A 23,047-nucleotide genomic window follows, 5' to 3' on the forward strand; every position below is an offset into this window, starting at 1 on the left:
GATGGTCTTCTTGTAAACACAGAATAACAGGTTAAGAGTTCCCGAGAAGATAATAATGCACAGCAAAGCAGCACTCAGCAGACGCAAAGTTACTGAGAAGTGAGAAGAGAAGGACCCTGCCTGACGCAGAGGCTTCCACTGCTCCTCCAGAAGTGAACTGAGGAAGAAAGAATTGGAGCTGGGGAGAGAGAGGGCAGAGAGGTGAGAAAGCAGACTTCGAGAAAGAGTGTGTTCCAGCCAGGACAAAAAGCTCTCCTCTGGTTATCCACAGGAACTCAGGAAACGAAACAGGATTCTATTTCAGAGGTCAGCATAGGATATTGCATTTTATTAATGAAACCAAAAAGAAATTCATCCCCTATGTTTATCCATATTTACCCATTATTTACCAAAAATAAGACTGACAGAAGAGTTCCCTTTAAATCCTAAATAATCCTAAATAAATAAATGCTTGTTTTTAATTTCTTACATGTATGTGTATATATGTATTTTATACATACACATACATGCACATACATATAGTCTTTCTCTCTCTTTCTCTTAGAAAAAACCTAAGATTATTTATTTACCTCAGGATGAGTGAAGATCAAAATAATCCAATTAAACACATAATGGATGAGAAAGAAATCAGTATAATGTATTCTAATTTCTGGAAAGAAGTGGTCAATCTATTTACATTTATTGAGTCACTACTAATACATTGTGTTACTGCAAAGTAATAACGTAATAACTTTCATTTAAGGCCCACAGAACTAGTCTCCTTCCATGATAGTTACAAATTATCCTCTACTCAGGCATGGGTTAACTCCCATCCACCCACTGTGTGTCATACACAGAGGGGAATACTTACCCATATTTATCTCTTGCTTTCCACCAATGAACATCATTCTTTTCTAATATGATATACTCTTGGCCTCTCTCTAGTCTGAGATCATGTGCTTCTGTCGCCTGGAAATCATACATCGCGACAACTATTTCTTCACTATTATCTTCTTCTTCAGGAGGAATTGGTGGGGGAGGCCTTCGCTAAGGAAAGGAGATAATATGTGAAGGTTTAGTCTTCTGTTTGAAACGCGGTGTGAAGTAAAACACGACGATTCCCACATCACCACAGAATAAAGCAGAAACCTCAAGTCTACCTAACATCATCTGGTGAACCCTTTCATGAGTCTGATAATGTTGATGCTACTAGAGCTCTCATGGGTTTCAGAACATGGGACTGAGCAAAAACTGTCTTTAAACACCAGTGTTAACTTTCCAGGGAGAGGGAAGAGTAACGTGTGAGCAGAAACCAGGGGGACTAACAGTAGACCCACCACTCAAATGACCTGCCATGGGGAAAACACACTATGGAGTGGAGACTTTTATCAGGTCTCCACCCATTAAAAGGAACTTGCATTTCTTTGTGCTTACTGTGTGCGAGGCACACACTTAGTACCTAACACACTCTTTCTCATTTATTCTTAGTACTGGTCCCATAAAGTAGAGTGATTCCCAATTTACAACTGAGGAAACAAGTGGGTTTAAGTAACCCACTCAAAGTCATTCAAAGTCAGATTCCCGTTGGATCAGGTTCTGTCCGAGTTAAAAGTACATGTGTGTTCCACCATATCCCACTCTTCAGAGGCACATCATTAAAACACTGAGGTCACTCCTTTGTCATAATATTGTGGGTTTAGGACTGAAATATTCCTCTAAATTCCTACACAACTCTTACATAATTCTTGAAGCCAAAATACAGGCAAAATGCCAGATAACATAATGGGGCTCCAATGATAATATCTAATACAATTAATATTATTTGACACCAAGAAAAAAATCAAATAAGCCATAACGTATCTGTTTCTGATATGAAGCCATAACGTATCTGTTTCTGATATGATTGGGGGGGGGGGACACACAGCATCACATAAACAAATATAAACATACATACACACGTTCATCGTATTCAATAATCTGCAAGTACTTCCAAAAGTTAAAGGCCACCTACCTTCTTTGTTTCTGGTGCTGGAGGTAGCGCTTTTCTTATACCTGAAAATGATAATAACAAAAATAGGTCAAAATGCCATTTACCAATGATCAACGGTTTTAAGGAAAACTGAAAATGAACACACAGGCCAGACATCTACTCTGAGTCTCACTCTGGCACATGTTGCTTCTATCACTATTTAGAACAAAATTTTAAAATGCTTTTGATGTTGGTTTGTATTTCTGCCTCTCTGAACAGACTGTAAATGCCATCGAGATTGGGGCCATGTCTTATTCTTCGTAAACAAGTGGGACTACATCAAATTAAAAAGCTTCTGCTCAGCAAAGGAAACCATCAACAAAATGAAGAGGCAACCTATAGAACGGGAGAAAATATTTGCAAACCACATATCTGATAAGAGGTTAATATCCAAAATATACAAGGAACTCATATAACTCAATAGCTGAAAAATACAATAACAATTAAAAATTGGCAAAAGATCTGATTAGACGTCTTTGCAAAGAAACATACAAATGGCCATCAGGTGTTCTATACCACTAATCATTACGGAAAGAAAATCAAAACCCCAGTGAGATAACACCTCACACCTATTAGGATGGATATTATCAAAACCACAAGAGATAACAAATGCTGGTGAGGATGTGGAGAAAAGGAAACCCTTGTGCACTGTTAGTGGGATTGCAAATTGGCACAGTCCCTATGGAAAACAGTGTGGAGGTTCCTCAAGAAATGAAAAGTAGAACTACCACATGACCAAGCAATCCCATTCCTGGATATACACACAAAGGAAATGAAATCAGTACCTCGAAGAGACATCTGCACTCCCATGTGCACTGCAGCATTATTCATAATAGCCAAGGTATAGAAACAACCTAAGTGTCCATCAACATATGAATGGATCAAGACAATGTGGAATATATACAAAATGGAATATTATTCAGCCTTAAAAAGAAAAAGAAAATCCTGTCATTTGCAACAATGTGGATGAAACTGGGGGGCATTATGCAAAGTGAAATAAGCCAAAAAATACAAATACCACTTGGTACCACTTATATATGGAATCTCAAAAAAAAATTGTTTTTTGTCAGTCAAACTCATACAAACAGAGTCGAAAAGTAGCTGCCAGAGGCTAGGGAGTAGGAGAAACAGAGATGTTGGTCAATGGTACAAACTTTCAGTTATAAGATGAATAAGGTCTGAGAATCTAATATATTATTTGATGCCTAGAGTTAATAACACTGTAGTGTATAAATGAAATTTACTGACAGTATAATTTAAATGTTTGCACACACAAAAAAGGGTAAACACGTAAGGCGGTGAATGTGTTAACTCAATGGGAGCGATCCTTTCACAACATATGAGTAGATCAAATCATCACATTGTACACTTTAAATATCCTACAATTTTTTATTTGTCCAACATAGCTGAATAAAGTTGAAAAAAATAAAAAGAAAATCAGCTGTTGGTGCCACATTAGGCTCACATTTTTTATAGTCATTTTTAGCAGGCTTCCTTCCCATTGTGATAAAAAGTCCTGAAAATTAATTAGACCTTCTGATTTCATGAAACGGTCCCACTGCTAACTAAATATAATTAGTCTCACAAAACACACCTGCCCAATACTTTGCACTGTGCTAGGAAGTGTGAAGGCCATGCTTAACCAACATCAAAATCAAAATCATGTCACTTTCTTGTTATACCAACAATATGTACATCCTGAGCACAATATAATTGTAGAATAAAAAATACTTACTACTCTCAAAAAGATTATATTTTTCACATCCAGGTGCTAGTTTTTCAGTTTGTCGGCAACACTGATAACTTCCATCTGCCCAAAATTTAGGATGATATTTAATCATAATATTATTGTTGTTCTTTATTTCTGTAATTCATAGACAGTAAATGATTAGTGAAATAAAACAGAGATAACAAAACGTTTAGTAAGCAACTCTGTCGCTCTTCTTTTTTTTTCTTTTACCGTCAGCAGGTAATTTTTATTTATTTATGTATTTATTTTTTTATTACTAGTTTCAGGTGAACAAAACAACATAACGATTAGACATCTACACACCTCACAAAGTGATAATCCCAACAAGTCTACCACCCATCTGACACCGTACATAGCTATTACAACCCCATTGTCTATATTCCCTATGCTGTACTCTCTACACACAGCACTATATATATATATATATATATATATATATATATATATATATATATATATATATATATACACATACATATTTAATTACAGTTGATATTCAAAATTACTCTATATAGTTTCAGGTGTATAGTGCAGTTGTTAGACATTTATAAAATTTATGCAGTGATCCCCCCGATAAGTATAGTACCCATCAGACACCATACACTTTTTACATTATTGACTATATTCACTATACTGTATTTTACATCCCCATGACTATTTTGTAACGACCAGTTTGTACTTCCTAATCCCTTCACCTTTTTCATGCATCATACATCCCTCAACACCCCACCCATTTAGCAACCATCAGTTTGTTCATCTGTATCTATGAGTCTATTTCTGCTTTGTTTGTTCGTGTTTTCCACATATGAGTGAGATCATATGGTATTTGTCTTTCTCAGTCTGATTTACTTCACTTAGCGTAATATCCTCTAGGTCCATCCATGTTGTTGCAAATGGTAAGGTTTAATTCTTTTTTATGGCTGAGTAATACTCCATTGTATAAATGTACCACAATTTCTTTATCCAATTGTCTATTGATGGGCATTTCAGTTGTTTCCATATCTTGGTTATTGTGAATAGCGCTGCAGTAAACATAGGGGTGCATATACTTTTTCGAATTCATGTTTTGAATTTCTTTGGATAAATGCCTAAAAGTGGAATTGCTGAATCATAAGGTGGTTCTATTCTTAATTTTTTGAGGAACGGCCATACTGTTTTCCATAGTGGCTACACCAATTTGCAATTCTACCAACAGTGCACAAGGGCTCCCTTTTCTCCACATCCTCGCCAACACTTGTTCTTTGTTGATTTACTGATGAAAGCCATTCTGACTGGGGTGAGGTGGTATCTCATTGTGGTTTTTATTTGCACTTCTCTGAAGATTAGTGATGTTGGGCATCTTTTCACATGTCTGTTTGCCATCTGTATGTCCTCTTTGGAGAAATGTCTATTCAGGTCCTCTATCCATTTATTAATTGGATTTGGGGGGGCTGTTGAGTTGTATGAGTTTTTTTAATAAATTGTGAATATTAACCCCTTATTAGATGTATCACTGACAAATACGAAGAACAATTAAGTTCGTGAACTTGTTGCAACAATGTTGCTAACCTTTTTTGATATCAGAGGCATTGTTTATTGTGAATTTGTACCAACTGGACAAACATTTAACCAAGTTGAAAAGTGCTGGAAGTGCTGAAAAGGCTGCATGAAAAAGTTAGACGACCAGAACTTTTCACCAACAATTCATAGCTCTTGCATCACGACAATGCACCAGCTCATATGGCACTGTCTGTGAGGGAGTTTTTAGCCAGTAAACAAGTCACTGTATTGGAACACTCTCCCTACTCACCTGGTCTGGCCCCCAATGACTTTTTTCTTTACCTGAAGGTAAAGGAAATATTGAAAGGAAGACATTTTGATGACATTCAGGACATCAAAGGCAATACGACAACAGTTCTGATGGCCATTCTAGAAAAAGAGTTCCAAAATTGCTTTAAAGGGTGGACTAGGTGCTGGCATCGGTGCATAGCTTCCCAAGGGGAGTACTTTGAAGGTGACTGTAGTGATATTCAGCAATGAGGTATGTAGCACTTTTTCTAGGATCTGTTCGTGAATTTAACTGTCAGACCTCGTATCTTCTCCCATTCAGTAGAATGTCTTTTCATTTTGTTGATGGTTTCTTTTGCTGTGGAAAAATTTTTTAGTTTGATGTAGTCCCTTTGTTTATTTTTCCTTTTGTTTCCCTTGCCCAAGGAGCTATATCAGTAAAAATATTACTAAGGATAATGTCTGAGAGTTTACTTCCTATAGTTTCTTTTAGGAGTTTTATGGTTTTGGGTCTTACATTTAAGTCTTTAATCCATTTTAAGTTTATTCTTGTATATGGCATAAGAAGGTGGTAGAGTTTCATTTTTTTTTTTTTTTTGCATGTATTTTCCCAGTTTTCCCCGCACCATTTATTGAATAAACTGTCTTTACCCCAATATAAATTCTTGCTTTCTTTATCATAGATTAAATTACCATATAGGCATAGGTTTACTTCTGGGGTCTCTATTCTGTTCCATTGATCTATGTGTCTGTTTTTATGTCAATACCATGTTATTTTGATTACTATAGCCTTGTTGTATAATTTGATATCAGGTAGTGTGATACTTCCAGCTTTGTTCTTCATTCTCAGGAATGCTGTGGCTATTCGGGGTCTTTGATGGTTCCATATAAATTTTAGGATTATTTGTTCTAGTTCTGTAAAAAATACCATTGGTATTTTGATAGGGACTGCAATGAATCTACAGATTGCTTCAGGTAGTATGGATGTTTTAACTATATTAATTCTTCCTACCCACGAGCATAGTATGTTTCCATTCATTTGTAGCTTCTTATTTGTATGTTTATTAGGGATATCACACTACTTTTTCTCTTTTTTTTAAATGACTTTGTCTGGTTTTGGAATCAGGGTAATAGTGGCCTTGTAAAATGAACTTGGAAGCCTTCCGTCCTCTTGGATTTTTTGAAATAGTTTGAAAAAAATAGGTGTTAACTCTTTTATAAATGTTTGGTAAAATTCACCTGTGAAGCCATCTGGTCTAGGACTTTCATTCGTTGGGAGCTTGTTGATTACTGATTCAATTTTGTTGGTAGTAATCAGTCTGTTAAGATTTTCTTTTTCTTCTTGATTCAGCCGTAAGAGATTGTATGCTTCTAGGAATTTATCCATTTCTTCCAGATTGACCAATTTGTTGGCATATAGTTGCTCAGAGCATTTTCTCAATATTTTTTGTATTTCTATGGTGTTGGTTGTCACTTCTCCTCTTTCATTTCTGATTTTATTTATTTGAATCCTTTCTCTATTTTTCTTGATGAGTCTGGTAAAAGGTGTGTCAATTTTGTGGTGAGAGAAGACACTTGATATAATTTCACTGTTCTTAAATTTATTGAGACATGGCTTAACATATGGTCTATCTTGGAAAATGCTTCATGTGCGCTTGAAAAGAATGTATATTCTACTGCTTTGGGGAAAAATGCTCTAAAAATGTCAATTAAATCCATCTGTTCTAGTGTGTCATTTAAGGCTGCTATTTGTGTTGATTCTCTGTCTGGAAGATCTGCCCATTGGTGTCAGCAGGCTGTTAAAATCCCCTACTGTGATTGTGTTACTGTTGATCTCTGCCTTTATGTCGGTCAATATTTGCTTTATATATTTAGTTGTTCCTATGTTAGGTACATAAATGTTTATTAAGGTGATGTCCTCTTGTTGGATGGATCCCTTTAGTATTATGTAATGTCCTTCTTTGTCTCTTATTATAGTCTTCATGTGAAAGTCTATTTTGCCCGATATAAGTATTGCTATCTGAGTTTGTTTCTCATTTCCATTTGCGTGAAATACCTTTTTCCATCCTTTCTCTTTCAGTCTGTCTGTGTCTTTCAATCTGGGATGAGTCTCTTGTACACAGCATATGCATGGTCTTGTTTTCTTATTCATTCAGCCACCCTATATCTTTTGATTGGAGCATTTAATCCATGTACATTTCAAGTGATTATTGACATGCACATAGTTATTGCCATTTTATTATTCATATTTTTGGTCTTCATTTGTTTGTTTGCTTTCTCCTTTCTTCTGCTTAAAGAAGTCTTTTTAAAATTTCTTGTAATACTGGCTTGGTGGTATTGAATTCCTTTAACTTTTTCTTGTCTGGGAAGCTCTTTATCTCTCCTTCAGTTTTAAATGATATCTTGCTGGGTAGAGTAGTCTTGGTTGTAGGCCCTTGTTTTTCATCTCTTTGAATATTTTGCGCCACTCCCTTCTGGCCTGCAAAGTTTCTATCAAGAAATCCACTCATGGTCTTATGGGAGCTCCCTTGTAAGTAACTATTTGTTGTCTTTCTCTTGCTGCTTTTAGGATTCTCTTTGTCTTTAACCTTTGGTATTTTAATTATGATGTGTCTTGGTGTGGGCCTCTTTGGGTCCATGTTGTTTGGGACTCTGCGCTTCCTGGGCTTGTATGTCTAGTTCCTTCACCAGGTTAGGGAAGTTTTTCATCATTATTTCGTCAAATAGGTTCTTGATCCCTTGCTTCCTCTCTTCTCCTTTTGATACTCCTATGATGCAAATGTTGTTATGCTTGATGTCATCCCACAGGTCCCTTAAACTATCTTTGATTTTTTTTTCTTTTTTCTTTTTGTTGTTCTGATTGGGTGTTTTATGCTACCTTGTCTTCTGAATCATTGATTTGATCCTCTGCTTCATCTAGTCTGCTATTGATTGCTTCCAGTCTATTGTTCATTTCAGTTATTGTATTCTTTATTTCTGACTGTTTCTTTTTTATGGTTTCTACGTCCTTGCTTATGCTTCCTATCTCTTTGTTGAAATTATCACTAAGTTCCTTAAGCATTCCTTTAAAAAAAAAATTGGGGAACAGTGTGTTTTTCCAGGACCCATCAGCTCCAAGTCAAGTCATTGTCCTTTAATCTAGTTGTAGAGGGCGCAGCTCAGCTCCAAGTCCAGTCACCATTCTCAATCTAGTTGCGGGGGGCGCAGCCCACCACCCCATGTGGGAATTGAACTGGCAATCCTGTTGTTAAGAGCTCACGCTCTAACCAACTGCACCATCTGGCCACCCCTTAAGCAGTCTTATAATCAGTGTTTTAAACTCTGTGTCTGGTAGGTTGATTTCTATCAACACTTCAAATTACATTTCAAACTACTGGTTGGTTTCAAACTACATTTCATTTAGTTCTATTTCTCTTGTTATTTTATTTGGGACATGTTTCTTTGTTTCCTCATTCTGGTTGCCTCTCTGTGTTTACTTCTATGTATTAGGTAGATCTCCCATGTCGCTCAGTCTTTTCCAGGTGGCCTTATATAGGTGTCCTGTGTAGTCCAATGGTGCAGTCTCCCTGATCTCTTGTGCTTGTGTTCCAGGAGTGTCCCTTGAGTGTGTTGTGTGTGTTCTCCTGTTGTAATTGAACTTTGATTGCTTTTGCCACATCAGTAGGTGGGACTGACTCCCAGGATGACTGACTTTGAGGATTGGCTATTCCCATAATGTATGAGCTACTGTGTGGGGACTGACAGCTCAGAGGAGGATTTGCCCTCATAGGCTCCTGTGCATTTTGAGACCACCCATTGGGTGCACTGCTTGTGGGGCTAATCGGGTAGTGCTCTGGTGTTGTCTGAAGCTGGTCTTTGGGTGTGTTGTTTCTGGTGTCTCTTGGGAGAGGCTCCTGTGCAGGGCAATTTCAGCCCTGCCTGTGACTGACCCACAGCTACCTGGTAGACGCTCCAAAGCTATATGTGGTTGGCTGCTGCCTGTGCTGGACCTGGAGGCATGTGGGAGTGGTCTTGCTGTGAACCTAGACCAGCTGCAACCAGTATTGGGCTTGGGGCAGCTTAGCAAAAGGCCCAGGGCTCCCTAGGCCTACTGCCACCTGCTGACTTCGTGTAAGGCTCAGCTATTAAAAGAGCTTCCATAGGTGTGCATGCTGGGCTGGTTAACCCAGGGTTGAGAGAGCCTTCAGCGATGCAGCACTACCTGGGCAGGGTGGGGTCCCAGAGATTCACAGGGAGTGGCCAGTGGTTTTTACAAGGTTAATGCAGATTCAGGCCTGTGATCACTTCACAAAATGCCCTGAGAACACCATAACTAACCATTGATCACCTTGGGCTCACAGATCCCCAAGACCTGCCCAAGAGAGGCTGAGACACAGGTTGTCACTCATCGCCTCCAACGAACGTTCTCCACACCACCGCAGGTCATCTTCCTGCTGTGAAAGGCTTCTGCAGCTTGTGGGGCAGGGCTGGCTGCTCAGTAGCCAACAGTGCCCTGTGAGATGCAGCACTAGCTGTGTGGGGCAGAGACCCAGGGCATCTCCAAGATGGTACACATGCAAGGATGTAACCAGACCAATATAGTCTCAGATTTGGCCCTTTGGGAGAGGGTTCAAAATACAAAAAATGTCACCCTCCAGTAGGCTATACGTGAGTCAGGCTCCACACAGGGATAAAGGCTGCTGTCCCTCCAGCCCTTGCCCCAAAACCACACAACTCAGCCTTTCCCCGTATGTTTCTGGCACCTCTCGAGTTGCCACCCCTCCACCACAGACAAAGTGAGTGTAGTCTGTGTATGGGCTCTTTAAGAGGGCGTCAGGGTTTCCAGCCACCTTCCATCTCACTAGGACGGGCAGACAGAGTCCTTGCTGATTTTCAGTGCCAGATATTGTGGGAACTCCTCTTCCTAGCACACGACCCCCAAGCTAGGGAGCCTGGTGTGGGGAAGAGGAACCCCTTCCTCTTCTGAGGGGACTTCTGCCACTGAGGTGTCCCTCACTATCTGTGGGTTTGAGTCAGCCCTTTTGGCATCTCCATCCCTCCTACCAGTCTCAATGTGGCCTCTTCTTTATATCCATAGATATAGGCATTCTGTTCAACTATTCTTCAGATGATTTGTGAGGTTGATTGCTGTATAATTTATTTGTAATTCTGGTGTGATCCTGGGATGCAGTAGGCATAATGATTTCCTAATCCACCATCTTGGACCAGTCTCCTTTTCCTTTCTCAGGTACCATATTTATTCTGAGAACACCCTCATAACATCATACAACCCAGCATTTAGAAAATCCACGTGGTTCTCTTTCACCTCCTTTTTTTGGTGAAGCACTGTTGTTAGCAGACGTAATCTCTGCCACACTGTGATGGATAAACACAAAAGTCAGCCAACCACCATTTTGTTCTGCAGAAGGAAAAATGAGGATTGTGCAGGACAAATCACCCAGTTAAAGTGCAGGACAAACACTTTACATACAAATCCATTCACCCACACCAAATGTTGACTACATAGGCAGTTTCTTAGAAATACCAAATCCTGTTCTCGTAAAAGCCCAGTGCTTTATCATCTTCAAATGTATTACAGATTACATGAAAGCATGCTCTTCTTAAAAACTATGTATATGTCACTAAAAGGAAACAGGTTATAAAAAAAGAAGTTATCTTCAATATGTATCACAGTAAAAGAATGTCCTTGGGGAAACACTTATTGTTGATTAAAAGATTATAAATGTAAGATACATTAGCTGTGTTTCTGCTTTAGTGGCAACAATGTTATATCCTAAAATTATGTATAAATTAATATTTCATTATTGGAGTTTTACCTTCTTTTAACTTCTTCACCCACCGGTCTCTGCTTTGTGCACTAGGTGCAAAAATGTAAAGTGTGTTAGCATCATGAACAACCTAAAATAAAACATAAGATGGAATCAGTAAGACATACTTAGATGCAGTGCTTCCGTCTAGTACAGAGCCCGTGGTATCATCGACACCAATAAATTATTCTGAAATGACTGAATAAAATTACTTCAGATCCAAAGAACCTAGATGTCTGCCTTACAAAAGCACATTTATTTATTCATGTCTACATCGAATAGGACACACCTTTTTCAAAGGACTGTGTTCTACAGAAGAATAAAATACACAGAGGCCAAGATGCTTCACCAATCTGGTTATTTCTTGGGATCTAATTAACCAAAGTTCCGTAGGTAAACTTGGTGTAACAGGGCCAATATTTAGAATACTGAATATTCTAATTCAATATTTTTCAGAGTAACATTTTAGATAAATGTACTACTCTTTCAGGATCACTCCTATACCTTTCTTTTTGCCACGATAAATAACTACAGAAGCTGAGTATGAAGCACTGACTATCCTAACTCTACGCGGTGTGCTTTACAAACATTAATTCAATGGTTCAGACGATCGCGGTATTAGTATTTCATAGAGGAGACAAAGGGCTCGTCACAAACCCCCACTCCTGTATAACCCCAGAGAGTGCCAATCACATAGCACTGCACATGGTGCCCTCTAATGTGCTACTACCTGCCTATCATCATTTGGTTGGTAATCCAGAAAGCCATGATCCTGACTCCAGAGCCCAAGCTTTTAACCACAGTGCCTCTTTTAGAAGTAACATCTGATGAGCAATTACAGAGTCTTATTATTCATATTTTTTACTGCTATTAATAAAATTAAACCTGGGAAACTAACCCAAAAACTTTATCATTGGTCTGTCACTTTACCCTCGATGGTAAGTCACAAGACAGAAATGCTTTAATCGGCTAAAAAGAAATATGTAGCTAGAAATATTCCTTCACCATGTCAATAGCTACGGGATTGAACACAAATAGCTCTTTCCCTGATAAATGGCTGTTCCTGACCATAGTCAATAGATAATTCTGTCCCACTCATTTTAATCAAATAAATGCAATTTAACAGCAATGTGAACACTACAGAATAAATAATGTTGTATTTCAGTGATTAATTCATCCAACTAGCATTTTGCTGGAACTACACAAGATACAAAAATATATCAACATGGAGCCTATTTTCAAGACATATATAGAAATATAACAAGACAGAAAGTGAAACATGACAAAGCGGTAAAAATAAAGCACAGTTTACTAACCGCTGTCTCCCCAATAAACTTTAATTAAAAAAATATATATTTGAACTTGCCAACCAAAAAATAAAAAAAGATAAAGCTCTAAGAGAGATGTGGGGATGTACGTAGCCTCACTTGGTCCATGATTTTCACAACCGCGATATTGTGACTTATAATAAGAAATATCTAGGGGCAGCCAGATGGCTCAGTTGGTTGGAGCGCGAGCTCTAAACAGCCAGTTCGATTCCCACATGGGCCAGTGAGCTGTGCCCTCCACAACTAGATTGAAGACAACGAGCTGCCGCTGAGATGCAGCTGGGGCAGCCAAATGGCTCAGTTGGTTAGAGCGGGGAGCTCTGAACAACAAGATTGCTGGTTCAATTCCCACATGGGATGGTGGGCTGCACCCCCTGCAACTAAAGATTGAAAATGGCAATTGGACTTGGAGCTGAGATGCGTCCTCCACAACTAGATTGAAGGACAACAACTAGGAGCTATGTACTCTAGAGGAAACACACTGTTCCCCAATATTCCCCAATTTAAAAAAAAGAAATATCTATTTGGTCTTCATCCTGGTTCCTGACACAGAACTCCTAAAACCCTTGTAATATCCTATGCTGAGAGTGACAAAGGTGTCTCTTGTTATGCTAATGAGGTGACTTTTGGAAAGCACCTAAGGATGGGGTCTGGTTGCCCTTGGAGTCAGCCATGTGATTAGAGGGTTGGAACTTCTGGTCACTCCCAACTCCCCACCTCCCAGGAGGGGAGAGGGCCAATGATGTCATCAATTGTGCCTATGTAATGAAGCCTCCATAAAAAGGGTCTGGAGAGCTTCTGGGTTAGTCAGTGAACACATGGCGATTTGGGGAGAGAGGCTCAACAGGAGGGGACAAGGAACCTCCGTGACCTTCTTCCCATACCATGTCCTATGCATGTCTTCCATCTGGCTGTTCCCGACTTATAACTGAAACTGAGGGTCCTTAAGACTTAGATTAAATTTAGCTTTGAATTTTAGCTCTAGAAAACTTCTCTCTCTCTCTCTCTCTCTCTCTCTCCATACACACACACACACACACACACACGGCCTGGATTATCAGCAACCCCCAGGCAGCAGCAGACAGTAGCCCGGACCTGACTAATGACCACAAGGCCCAGGCTAAAGACAACATCTTGCCGAAGTTATGTTTCAGCTCCTGAACCCCAAGGTGGAACAACCCCCGGCTACTTTCCCATGAAACCAGACGGACACTACAGCAGACCTCAAAGCTGTCCTCAAGACCTAAACAAATGTCTTATTACCCTTATTTACCTCAACTCTGACCAATCAGCTCCCAGCATAACCCCGAGCCCCCTAACCCATGGTGTTTTGTGATTTTGCCCTCTATAATCTGTATCCTACACACCATTGGGGAGTTCGGGCTTTTGAGCATTCACTTCCCATTCTCCTGGGTGGTGCCATTTATGATAAAATAGCCAGTATTTCTCCACTGCAATCCTTGGTGTTTAGTGTTTGGCTCTGTTGGCAAAGGGTAGACAAATTCTTTCTGTTCCATAACACATCCTTGTATAAGAAAATGGTGGTCTGTTAAATAAAATGTTTCTCTGAGTTCTGTGAGCAATTAGTCAAACCCAAGTAAGAGATTGTAGGCAGGTCAGAAGCACAGGTGACAACCTGAACTTGCAATGGGCATCTGAAGTGGGGGCAGTCTTGTGGGACTGAGCCCTTCACCTGTGGAATCTGATGCTATATCCAGTTCGTGTTAGAATTAGGATGAATTACAGGACATCTAGCTGGTGTCAGAGAATTCCTTGATGGTGTGTTAAAACACACACACACACACACACACACACACACACACACACACTGGAATTGGGTGTTAGAATCTTAACACCTTAGTCTGGTTTGTCCATGCAATCAACTCTGTATGAAAGAATGAGGTAAAAATGCACCATGAAATAGGCATTCTGAATTGACAGAGAGGTATCTATCTGGATCATGCTGCAGGGGCTTTGAACCTTCCAGAAACCTGGGTGTATTGTAATAATTACAATAAATCACTTTACTGAGTCTTTACATTAGGCTAAGCACTTTACACACTTCACACACACTGCCCCATTTAATCCACATAGCAGACCGGCTCTGCTGGCATCCTCATATGCCAGATGAGAAAACCAAAGTGACTGAGGTTAAGTCACTTGAGTAGGATCTGTTTGACCCCCAAAGGCTCTTCCTATTCATGCTTCTTCCAAACACCTTCCTGCTGCCCCCTGACTGTTTCCCTGCTAAGAATTGGCCTTTTCAGGCTCCAAACAGTCTAACTTCTCAAAACTCACCTCACATCAGTACTGTGAGCTTGTAACTGTTAGAGACAAGGTAATCAAAAGAAAGCTAATCCAAGCACAGAGTTTTGATAAACTAAGACTAGATATATTATCTCCCTATCTTGGGACATTTATATTTCTATAAAAAAAAAAAATCGAGAAATAGCATCCTTAACCCAAATAATAAACATTTAATTCTGGCATCTCAGGCAGGCTGATGGGTGAGCTGTGGGGGGTCCAGTATCCCTCAGGTAACCCCAAGCACACTTGAAGGCCACCTTCTATGTCATCCACTTGGACAGCTGACTGTGACAGAGTCACATTTCTCATGGGCCTCTTCTGGTGAGTCGTCCTATCACAGCAGAGGTTGCAAGCGGACAGAAGAGCTTTGCAGACCTTGAGGCATAGAAGCCATTTCAACAAGAAGGAAATATAGTCTCCCTTGGTAACACTACTAACTTACTAGTTACCCTCCCTCCTATTTGTATCTTCATTCGTTGATTCATTTATTCAAGAGACGTTGACAATGTGCTGGAGAAGAAACAGCACAGATGTTACACAGACAGATAGTTCTGGGTGTAAAACCCAGGAAAGCAATGCCATCTCCTGGGGAACCCCCAGCCCACATCAGAAGACAGCTAAGGAAACAAGCAGCTGGCTTCTCTTATTTTCTCTGTTCCTTCCTAGGGCTAGAATATGCTGAGAGAGGAAGCAAACTCCTTTTGTCTCTTGGTATCTTTTGAAAATATCTATTTCTACTTTTCTTTTCTTTTTTCTTTTTTGCCTTGCATCTGCACAAGATGCAAACTTTCCCTGTGATGATGTTAAAGTAGGATCTATACTTTCTTAAGTTATACTTAAGTTATAATAAGGGAGGATATTTTTCATCTATCAAACCTTGCTGGCTTAAATTACATAAAGCTCAAGTTTACCTCTTCTTAACTTTTTTCCCCCTTTTTTCCACCTCTCCCCCAGCCCCCCAACTCCAGTTCAAGCCCTTGTTTCTCAGTCTAGTTGTGAGGACACAGCTCCCTGGCCCATGCTGGTATTATGAGCCTTGCACCCCCCCTCCCCCGTTGAGGCCGTCGGTCATCAATCGATGGTTGGCCACTCACAGCAGCACTGGCTGCCGGCCACTCACGCTGGCCACCGGCCACTCACGCTGGCCACGGGCAGCACAGAGCCGCTCACCCAAACCTCCGGCTACTCACTGCAGCCCAGCTCCAGGGAAAGCTGTTATTCACAATCTTAGCTGTAGAGGGTGCAGCTCACTGGCCCATGTGGGAATCGAACCGGCGGCCTCCACCTTAGGAGCACAGCACTCCAACCACCTGAGCCAACGGGTTGGACCCCTTGTCTTAATTTTTCAAATTGTTCTGAAATTTTCTTATTCACCTCAATGATTAAAAATGTGAAACTCAAAATTATGGGGAATTAAAAATGGTTCAGGGATGGAATGTTTTCTGTTCTCGTATTTTTCTCATTGTTCTGAAAACCAACCAAAAGCTGCAGAGTGGATCTCTTTCTGTTACACAGCAAAAATTCTAACGCTGGGTCCAGAATCAATGAGAATCCTCGCTCCCTACAACCACCTGCCACCCCACAAATGTCTAACAGCCATCAGAAGCGTAGTCGGAGTGGTTCTCCACTAAACTTAAAATGAAACCACGCACGAGCGCGCGCGCGCGCGCGCACACACACACACACACACCATTATATATGCACTTAACATACTTAATCAAGAAGATTCAAATTGGGCTTACTTCTAGATCTAGGTAGTAAACGTAGTGTTAATAGCAGTAGTAAGAGAAGTAAAAATAACAGTAATAGCAACTAACACTTAGCTTGCTCTCATTGTGTATCTAAGCTATTTATATATCATCTTAATTAATCCTCACACAATCCTAGGAAATGAGTACTATGATTATTATTATTCTCATTTTTCAGAAGAGGAAACAGACACAAAGCAGTTAAGTGACTTGCACAAGGTCTCAGAGCCTGTCAGTGGCAAATCAGGTGTTTTGGCCTTCAAGTTGCCTCTGTAAGCATTTTACTGTCCCTGCTTTTCATGCAAAGAAATGGCAGAGTTAAAATGAGGAACTGGGAAAGGGAAAAGTAAATGTCCTCCTTCCTCCTATTGTGTTGTTGCCACCACAGTGAAAATAATCCAGATGCAGATTTAAAGCTTCGATATTCTACTGTATTACATCTTAATCCTCCAAACTGGCAAATGTTTATTTGAAATGTAATCAATAATTTCATAATAGCACAAGAGCTACCGAAATCTCCACTGTGATACTATGTTGAAAAGATTTCTGCAGTTCTCTCCTTAGTACATAGTGGGACCATTGCCATGAGTAAAAGGCGAGTTTCCTTAGAGACATTTGTTATAGCAAAGGAAAGCACAAACATGTCCTCAGCCAGAGATGGGGTGGTTACCTGCTGGAGAGGGTCCTGGGCTGCCTGCTGCGAAGTCAGGAACACCAGGATCCCTCCCTGCACTCTTGATTCTCCAGGCATGTGTGCACTACGGTCCTGCACAGATGGACAGCGGCTCAGGAGGCCACGTCCATCCTCCCTGGGAGTGCAGAGATGTGAGCATGTGTTCTAGGGAGGTTTGCAATTCACAAAATGGCCTCGGACAAGTCATTGAACATTTTTGAACTTCAATTTCCCCAATCAGAAATCAGAATAGTATGCAGAGGGTGCCAAAAAATTGTATACACATTCTAAGAAAGGAAGAAACTGTATTAAAATTGTAATAATATATACCAATAACAAAAGACGCATACAAGTCACGTTTGACCTTTGCAATTACAAGAGGTACTCAAAGTGGTACCATCAGCGTCCAGACACTTCTGATTACGGCAAACTACTGCTTGAGCAACATTGACCAAAGTGCCCCCTTGTATACATTGTTTTGGCACCCCCGGTATTTACCTCCCTTATATTAGAGGATCATTGTGAAGGAAAACATGAAATCACATAACCTTTTCAAAAGGTACCACTTAATCCATACATAATGCTTATATTTTGCACTGCAAGCAGCCTTTCATTTTCTCTCATTTCTGTTCCAGTAGCTCACTCCCACCCCTTCTCAGCTTCTCCGATTCACAGATAACAAACACCTTATCCCACTGTTTTTCAGTCTCAGAAGTTAGTTTTTCCTCTAACTTCTCTGTGATAAATCTAAATAAGTAGTAAGTTAGGTCTGGGGTTTAGAGACTCAGGACATTGGTAGAATCTAACAGACTCAAAACAAGAAAAAGATAATGCTTTGACCCAGACTGAAACAGTTCATAAAGAAAAGCAACTACTATTAAAGTACAAACGAACCTAAAAATCAACTACCATACGATTCAACACCCCTACTTCTGGGTATTTACCCCCCAAAAAATTAAATCTGGATGTTGACAAGATATCTGCACTCCCATGTTTACTGAAGCATTATTTGCAATAACCAAGACATAAAAACAACCTAAATGTCCATTGCCAGACGAATGGATAACGAAAATGTGTTGTGTCTATATACAACAGAATATTATTCCACTTTTAAAAAGCTGAATTATTCCTGACAACATAGATGAACCTGGAGGATATTATGCTAAGTGAAATACGCCAGACACATAAAGAAATACTGCACGATCTCACTTACATGTGGAATTTAACGTAGTCAAACTCATAGAAGCAGAGCGTAGAACAGTGGTTGCCAGGGGTTGGGGTAGGGGAGGGGGTGATGTTGGTCCAAGGTACAAAATTTAAGTTATGCACAGAGAATGAGTTCTGGAGATCTAACATACAGCACGGGGACTACAGTTAGCAATATTGCATTGTATACTTGAAATTTGCTAAGAAGGTAGATCTTAAGTGTTCTCACCTCAAAAAAAAAAAAGGTAACTGTGAAGTGATGGATATGTTAATTAGCTTGATTGTGTGATCATTTAACAATGTATACATATATCCAAGTGTCAAGTTTTCACACCTTAAATAAAAATAATTCCTATGTGTCAAGTACACTTCAATAAAGCTGAAAAAAATGTTTTTGAAATCAACCACCACAGCAATGACAGGAAACCATAATGTCAAATATAAGCATGACTAAAAGCCCAGAATTACACTGCTGCAAAAATATGTAGGCTCACCTGAAATGGATATTTATTTTGACAGGGAATGACACCATCATCATTCTTCACTATTTCCACACACTTGATTTTTGAAACATCAATATATCCCTTTCTGTATTTTTTCTGTTAAAAGAAAAAAAAAAGGTGGGGAGAGCCATTACAATCATAAAAGAAAAACTGTTATTAATAGTAATATTTGTTAATGAAATTGAATGAAATTGCTGACTCAAAATATCACAATTTCCTCAATAATTACCTAAACCACGCCTCCCTTTATTGTTAAACTTGTTTAAAACATTAGCACTGTGGGGATTGCAATCCAAATAATGAAGTCCTTTAATTTCTAATGATGGAATGGTTCTGTCCTTGCCCACAAAAAAGCTCTAGAACAGATAAAGGGAACTCCCTCTTCCTGTGGCCTTTCCCTCTTAGACACACATCTTAACTTCGTCAATGTCTTGAGGGCAGTCCCCAAACAGAGAGCATCAAAGACCAAACCAAGCAAAATTCCATGTACTCAATTACAGACGCAAACTTCAACCGGTTACATTCCCCCTCCAACACACAGAACTCAGAAGGATGTGAGGTGGCCTTCGGATGTTCACATAAAGCCTTCAGACTTCATTATTGAATGTCTACCTTCTGCTCTGTGGCCTACCCTCCTTACGCACTGCCAGTCTCTCTGCAGCAAATAACTAATGACATATCAAGATATACCCCACCCCCGCCAAAATCATTCACACCCTTGAGCACAATAATCTCACATTTGAGAATCTGAAAAAAATTCAAAAGAATACAAAGCAGTATGTGCAAAAGTACTTTGACGTATTGTATCCATTAAATAATATTACAAACACAATAAAAAGAACTTTGCTGAATAATATTAACTGATACCTTCCACACAAAAGGTTACCTGGGCAGAGGTAGATATTCCAATGATAAAGAGAAGAGAAAGCAGACGAATGAAGAACACTATAGTGTGTGGGGTGACCCAGCCATCCCCTAGCCCTGGGCAAACCTGCTTCACCAAATACTTTGACATTCCCTTCTGGCCACAATCTTTGGGCCGCCTACCTTGCTCCCAGGAATCTGCTCAGCATCCTCACTGTCACCGTAAGATTTTCAGGCCTGCCAACTCTCCCAGGCCATCAGCTCCCGTCTGACTAGACTACTCTGAAGGTCATTTCACCAGGGTATGTCCCCTCTTTTACCCTCCCCCCTCCTTCTTCTTCTTCTCTGCCTCCTCCCCCGCCTCCTCCTCTTCCTCCTCCTCCTTTCTCTCTCTCTCTCTCTCTCTCTCTCTCTCTCTCTCTCTCTCTTTCTCGCTCCCCTCCCCTCCCCCTCCTCCAAAACACACAGGAATCCTATTCATCCCTTGACATTTTTGTCATTCCCCACTTCTATCCACACCTTTTCTTATTCCTGCATATCTGGTTGTGGAAGGTCACAAAACAATCCTAAATGTCTTCTCTACTCTTAGCCAGGTCTTCACTGCTGCTCCTTAGTTCTGTCATGTATCTCTTGTGGAGAGAACCTAGTAGCCTCCACAGAGACCACTAGTCTCATCAAAACTACAAACCCTTCTTCCATTCCCCTCATCCCAGCAGACACTCTTTATGGAGAAGACAGCAGCCATCCCACAGGCACACCCCCAACTACGGTATTTCCTTCTGCAGGTCAAAAGCACTCTCAGATTTACCCTTTTCTATTTCATCCTATCTCTCAGAGAAGGTTACAAGGACACAACAATTACGATACTGTAGTTGGCACTTAACAGATGTTATTATTTCATTTTATACTCACAAAATTCCCCTCATTTTATAGATGAAGAAACTGCAGCTCAGAGAACTTAAATATATTGCCCAAGGATCCCAACTGACCCCAAGCCAACCAGACCCCGGGATGCCCCAGCTGCAAACAGGTGACAGAATTAAGGCAGCCAAGTTCCGAAGGAGGCAACACAGATTCTGAGCATGGACTGAGCTTTAGCCAGAACAGGGAGAGGGTCATTCTTCCCAGTCATGCTCTCCTAGGGTATTTACTTCTCCTGCCTCTGGATACATCCAGGCTCTCCCATCCGTACCAAGAACCCTTCCTCTGGCCCTGCGACTGCCCTAGCTCTTCTCTTCCCCTCCTGAAAGAGAACGTGATCATACCCTCAGTCTTTCATTTCCTTCCCACCCACTCCTCCTTAACCACTTGCAATCTGCCTCCGTCACCACAGCCTGCTAAAGCCGTTCTCAAAAACACCCCCAATGACCAACCCAACCGTCTTTGCTCAGCTGTCATCCCTCAAACCTTATCTCAAGCATTTGAGATGGTCGACTCTCTCTTCTCCCTTAGGGGCCTTGACTTTGGGTCATCCTGGTTTTCCTTCTCTCCCTTTCCCTCAGTTTCCCACAGGACAACACTTGTCCTGCGTCAGCAATTGTGTCAAGCAATACACAAAGTCAATATAGGAGAAGCTCGTGTTCTAAGTCTATAGTCCAAATATTCTGCATTTAATCCTCACAGCTACTCTGCGAGGTAAGTATTACTAGACACATTTTAACAGAGGGAAGAAACTAAAATTAAGTAACTTTTCCAAGTTTACCTGTGGGAAAAACAAACAGGATTTATAATACAATGTAGTAAGTACTGCATATAAAAAAAGACACTAAAAGAACACAGAGGAACTGAGGCTTAAATAACAAATTTATAAAGAACAGTACATGTGAAGAAACACTTATTCCAGAATGACTTCAGTTGCCTCATCTGTAAAATGGGAATAATAACAATATCTAGTTTATAGATACTATTACATAGCTATGAGAATTAAATTAGTATTTGCAAAGTGCTTAGAAGAGTGTCTGGCCTATAGTATGGTATCTGTAAGTGTTTGCCAAACACATATAAGTAGCAAGAAATGATTAATGTGGCTGATGCTCAGGGTGCATGAGGCAGAATAGAAGGGTGAGCAGGGGGCAGTCTGTAAAGAACCTGGGGTACGGTGCTAAGGGGTTTGGCCAGGCAAGGCCACCCACCCTGTTCCTGGAGCCTGCACCAGTTAATGGGCAGAAGAAATTGCCAGAGCACCCTCCTCGTATTAGCAAGTCACACATGTTCATTGTAGAAGCCTTAGAAAATACTAACAGCGAAAGAGAAGCAAATGACCCTTAAACACCCAATCCTGGAGAAAATCACCTTTGACACCATGGACTTTTTCCAGACATTGTTCTGGGGTCATTTATCCCCTGCCAGCTCTCTTAGCCCTCGAGCAACAGGCAACGTAGGGTCTGCTTCCAAGATACCCCATCTCCACCCACCACATGCCCTGGCCACTAAAAGCAGTTGTTAGATGCGGATCAATCTATACAGGAAAATTTGGGATGACTTGTATACGGAGTTGATTTATGACCATAAATTCATGTTCTGTGATACATAATCTATTCATGTACTGTACTAATATTTGGGCTTATTAACTCAAGTATCTTGCTATGAAGTTTGCCGATAAGAAGTTCAACTTTAGGTTGCTCATTCATTATTTTATCTATCCCACCAGCAAACACTAATGAGACACCAAGCACACATAGCTTCGAAGTTCTGGAAGGGGGTTGAGGATCTCCTCAAGAGGAGATCACAGTATTATGGTGGGTGGAAGGGGAAGTGGGCAGTGATTCATAATCAAATAACAATGAAGTCAGCAAATGCATTGTGTGCTATGGAGTGGGGCAGTGACTGGGCCAGCAGAAGCTCCAGCAGTTTCAGGGAGGAAGTGACATTTTTATTTGGTTTTTAAAGGATAAGTAGGAGTTTCCTGTAGAGAAAGTGAAGAAGGGTTCCAAACAGCAAATAGATAAATAAATGTGAATAAATAAATAAATGGCATCCATTTAGGGAACAGAAAGAAATTCACTGTGGCTGAAGCTCAGAGTGGTTCAGGGGAAGCATAGGAAATGACACCAAAAAAGTCATTTGAGACCAAATTTGGAAGATGC

General features: G+C 40.3%; 1 protein-coding gene across 5 annotated transcripts in view; it reads right to left on the bottom strand.

Annotated features, from left to right (window-relative positions):
- The window catches only part of TEC (tec protein tyrosine kinase), a 122,073-nt gene that overhangs the window by 24,679 nt on the left and 74,347 nt on the right, over positions 1-23,047 (bottom strand). For 4 of the 5 annotated variants that reach the window (XM_019741061.2, XM_074324651.1, XM_074324650.1 and 1 more), the window contains exons 3-7: positions 19,089-19,193; positions 11,342-11,423; positions 3,744-3,872; positions 1,991-2,031; positions 851-1,026 (exon numbers count right to left, since the gene is read on the bottom strand). In XM_019741061.2, the coding sequence (XP_019596620.2) occupies positions 851-1,026; positions 1,991-2,031; positions 3,744-3,872; positions 11,342-11,423; positions 19,089-19,193 (533 nt within the window). The remainder of the gene's footprint in view (positions 1-850; positions 1,027-1,990; positions 2,032-3,743; positions 3,873-11,341; positions 11,424-19,088; positions 19,194-23,047) is intronic. The other variant, XM_074324649.1, reaches the window with a different exon arrangement.

Source organism: Rhinolophus sinicus, linkage group LG02, assembly GCF_036562045.2.
Source record: "Rhinolophus sinicus isolate RSC01 linkage group LG02, ASM3656204v1, whole genome shotgun sequence".
NCBI lineage: Eukaryota > Metazoa > Chordata > Mammalia > Chiroptera > Rhinolophidae > Rhinolophus > Rhinolophus sinicus.